General features: G+C 43.2%; 1 protein-coding gene across 1 annotated transcript in view; it reads right to left on the bottom strand.

Annotated features, from left to right (window-relative positions):
• ITIH5 (inter-alpha-trypsin inhibitor heavy chain family, member 5) overlaps positions 1–1943 on the bottom strand; it is an 84733-nt gene that overhangs the window by 9460 nt on the left and 73330 nt on the right. Inside the window, exon 11 of the mRNA XM_010853146.1 lies at positions 1448–1501. Coding sequence (XP_010851448.1) covers positions 1448–1501 — 54 coding nt within the window. The remainder of the gene's footprint in view (positions 1–1447; positions 1502–1943) is intronic.

The raw sequence follows: 1943 nt of genomic DNA, 5'->3' as shown, positions 1-1943 counted from the left end.
GCAGTGACCATGGCAACTCCTCCTCTGGGTCCCACTGACTTTACTGCTCTCAAAATTCTGTCCGCAGATAAGACCACAAAGCTTGGCTGGCCCCTGCTCCTCGCCTGTTCCCCTCATTTTCACCTCTGCTAAAGACGGACGGTCTTGCCTCTCACTGTACAAACTATTTCCCAAGAGTCTACATCAGTTCTCTTTTCCCACAAGAGTGGAGGGTTCGTTTCTCTCTCTACACCAAACACAACACGTTTCCAAATTCCCCTCTACTTCACGTGTACACGCATATGCATGTACAGGACTGAGTTTCCTGTATACGTATATATTCCACCATTCGTATACGGTGAGGGGTGGTGGACCAGGAGTTCAGTGTTTTCAAGCTATGAGCCAGTTAAGGGTCTTGGAGGAGCTGCTGAGAAACCCCTTCTGTTCCCAGCCTGACTCAGAGGGGCCTCTGGAAGAATCTGGTTGATCTCACTGTAAACTGCCTTAAGCATCGAGTGAAGGACAATGTAATAAAGACATACAAGGTACTGGTCTTCTGTAGATGAGAAGATGACAACCAGTGGAGATAAAAGTGCATACTTTTGGTGCTCTGTGGGCACACATATAACTACGTGACGGTTCTCTGAGAGTGTCTTGTGCTCACACCACATCATTTGTACTCAAATCTTCCAAATTCCTTTACAAGGGAAGATGTTGCTTGCTCCAAAAGAAGAGAGGAGAGGTCTGGAAGTCATTACTCTGCTCAGTATCCAAGAGGAAAGTTTTCTTGCATTCCATAACACGTGTGTGCTCAAAGGAATGACACCCTACCCACCAGGGACGATGTGTTTCCTCTACCCAGAGCTAATCTCCAGACTCCCTGGCTCTGCGAACCCGCATGCCCACTACATCAGCAGCAAGGCAATAAGGAAGGCTTACAAAGGCAGATGTGTACATTTGAAGAATAAAACCCAGCCAGTGGGTCATTATTCCATCCAGATTTTTATTGTAATACCAGAAAGCTGGCCAAGGGAAATTTTATGGTATCGTTATCTGCTCTTCCCTTCTAAAGCCAAGGATTATGAAAATAATAGAATAATAATGTTTAAAAAGTGTGCACTGTGGCAGATAACTGTAACACCAGAAGCTGGAAGCGAGCATACTTCAGATCTCTAAAAACAAATGTCTTTTCAACTCAGTCATGATGAACGCGTGCCTCTGTCCAATCCATCCTTCTACCAGGGCTCCTGCTAGGGTCCTAAGGACTGTGTTATCTGTGGAGTTTAGGTGATGGTGTAATGACAATCGGGATTTTGAGAACTGCCCCCAGGCTGCAGACTTGACCTATAAATATAGGTCCTCACATCTTGTTCTATGAGCTGATCTAACTGGCTTCAGGGAATTCCTGGTCATCTTAGTCCTAAATATCTCAACTCTCAATCACACACAAGCTTATTCTTTCCTTTACCTGATGTTTTGGAGATTTTAATCCTTGGGTTGTATGGTTTCTTGACAGCAGGTCCTAGAGAGGAGAAAGAAGAGACCCACCATTGTTATTTATTAAAGAGGAGGAAGTGAGAGGTATAGAGAGTTGAGATGAGTCAAATACAGCTTTCACATACATTTGTGACCATTTAAAAACATTGGTTTTACAGGAGGAGCTTGGCCTCCCAACACAGAGGGAAGGTGTAACATAAGGAGGGGAAACTATTTTATTTCTTTATAAATTAAATAATATTCTTCTTGCCTGTGATTTCTGTGCATATGATAGGAAAAAAATGCAGAAAATATTCTATAGTTATGGGGGAAGGGGAAAGTAGAATTGTTTAATGAGGACAGAGTTTTAGATTTGCAAGATGAAAAAGTTCTGGAGATCTGTCTCACAATGATGTGAATATACTGGACACTACTGAGCTGTACACTTAAAAATGGTTACAATGTAGAGGCCAGAATGGGGGGTGCCA

This window comes from Bison bison, unplaced genomic scaffold, assembly GCF_000754665.1.
Source record: "Bison bison bison isolate TAMUID 2011002044 unplaced genomic scaffold, Bison_UMD1.0 scf7180017864323, whole genome shotgun sequence".
Classification (NCBI taxonomy): domain Eukaryota; kingdom Metazoa; phylum Chordata; class Mammalia; order Artiodactyla; family Bovidae; genus Bison; species Bison bison.
Note: the sequence above shows the minus strand (reverse complement) of the source record. Positions and strands in the feature narration are given on the sequence as shown.